Source organism: Habropoda laboriosa, unplaced genomic scaffold (assembly GCF_001263275.1).
Source record: "Habropoda laboriosa isolate 0110345459 unplaced genomic scaffold, ASM126327v1 scaffold409, whole genome shotgun sequence".
Classification (NCBI taxonomy): Eukaryota; Metazoa; Arthropoda; class Insecta; order Hymenoptera; family Apidae; genus Habropoda; species Habropoda laboriosa.
This window is the reverse complement of record NW_017100630.1, coordinates 63,025-64,949: the sequence shown is the minus strand read 5'-3', so window position 1 is coordinate 64,949 and position 1,925 is coordinate 63,025. Positions and strand designations below refer to the sequence as shown.

The 1,925-nt window shown below is 30.4% G+C and overlaps 1 protein-coding gene across 1 annotated transcript in view; it reads left to right on the top strand.

Moving 5' to 3' along the window:
- LOC108576785 (CD63 antigen-like) overlaps positions 1–1,925 on the top strand; it is a 5,640-nt gene that overhangs the window by 1,587 nt on the left and 2,128 nt on the right. The window contains exon 2 of the mRNA XM_017939845.1: positions 1,654–1,842. Coding sequence (XP_017795334.1) covers positions 1,654–1,842 — 189 coding nt within the window. The remainder of the gene's footprint in view (positions 1–1,653; positions 1,843–1,925) is intronic.

Below are 1,925 nucleotides of genomic sequence, written 5' to 3'. Positions count from 1 at the left end.
TCTTAAAAATAATTACAAAAGAATATCATTTAATTCCCTGTTTATTTGGTGCTTAGATTAAAAGAAATTTTCAGATTCCAATTATTTTTTTTTTTGAAGCTTCAGGTTACAACAGCAGCAGCAACAACAACAGATGCTTGCTACTTCTTCGATTTTGTAAAAGTATTTAATAATTGGTGAAAAATGTGTATTTAGAGAAAATTTAGGTCAATAGAATGTTAAGTAACCCGTATTTTTATAAATCATGGCTTCATGTTAACCTCGTTTCACTCGGCAGTCGGTAATTGAATATATAGAGCTTTTAATCTTATTTTCTGTTGATCCATTTAACAATGTAATAAGACGGTTCAACGAAACATTTGTTCAAATGAATATCGGCGAATAACATTATTAGGGGAAAGTGGGTGGCCCTTGACATTTAAATGAAATAGTAAAAAAATATATTAACAAAAGGTATTAGTCCCAACTAAGCTTTCAGAAAGTGAACTTTAGACCTTCTTCTTTTACTATAATACTAAAATCTGAGTATATCTCTTATACCACTAAGAAAAATATCAGTGAATCTTATTTTATTCACTTTTCCGTTAAATATTCTTATAAATGTTGCAAATAATATTATATCATTCATTATTATGTTATTTAAGTATTATATCAAAAGTTATTTCACAAACTAGTGTCTTGATGCTATTTTCTTTTCTTTGTTGAATCTATGAGGAATATTAAGACGTTCTGCCAAATCAGAAGCTCGTGATTATAAAGTTGCCATGAAAATTCCTCATTAAAAGTTGAGTCAAAGCAGCCTAATTTCGGCTTTAAGATTTACATTTTTCGACCGCTTTTTAAAGCCTTCACGCGATCTTGCAGAGAACTACGTGGCACGTTCCATTTTTCGTCAGCTAATCTTATTGATAATTCACCGTTCATAACGTAAACAACTGCGTCCTTCGTGTTATTTTCATCTCATTTACCTTTATAGCTTATTCGTCCTTCAAATTTCGGCATTTTTTATCCGTTTCTGAAATAAAACTATTTACATATATTATACAGAATCTTGGGAATATATAACTATCATAATAGGAAGTGTACGCTTTTCAAATTTGCAATAGATGGAAGTGACCGGTGCTACTCGATGGACGTGATACAATATTTTTATTAACCATTTTTACAACACCAAAAAAAGTATAAAAAACAAACTCAAGAATCTTAAACTACATTTAATTGTCAAAACATAAAAGAATACTTACATTTCGTTCAGAATAATAAATAATAAAAGGTTTGGTGAAATTCGATTGAAACAGAAATATCGCTTTCATTCGTAACAAAATTAAGTGTAATGTCAGTATCGCTTGCCAATCGATCTACGCGTGTACATATGTACACTAAATGAAAAATGTGTTTCACGCTAGGAAGGCGCGTGGCAATGTGTCATTTGTCTCTTCATGCGGTTGAATAATCGAAATATTCAACTGTCTGCGGTTACCCGTTGTCTGGGGCTACCCACACTTCCCCCTATACTATCACGAACAATATCGAAGATAAAAATATTGCAGGCAAAATTAAGCTTGTATTGTTCAGTGTATTATATCCGTTTAATTTTAAATAAGAATGAAATGAAAAGAAAAAATAATTGAAAACAAAAATTGTTATTTTCAGTTAACAGGAATAATTTTGCTATCGATTGGCATTGTGATCCATGGAGTTTATTACAAATACCAACATTTCTTGGACAATAAATTTTTATCAGTTCCCTCGCTGTTGATTGCAATCGGTGCAATTATCTTCCTCATCGCCTTTTTTGGATGTTGCGGTGCTGTCCGCGAAAATTATTACCTGATAATTACGGTATTTTCTATATTACATATAACATTATACGAAATAATTGTTTATTACAAGTTTTATATCTTTATATTTTTAATATTTTCTTT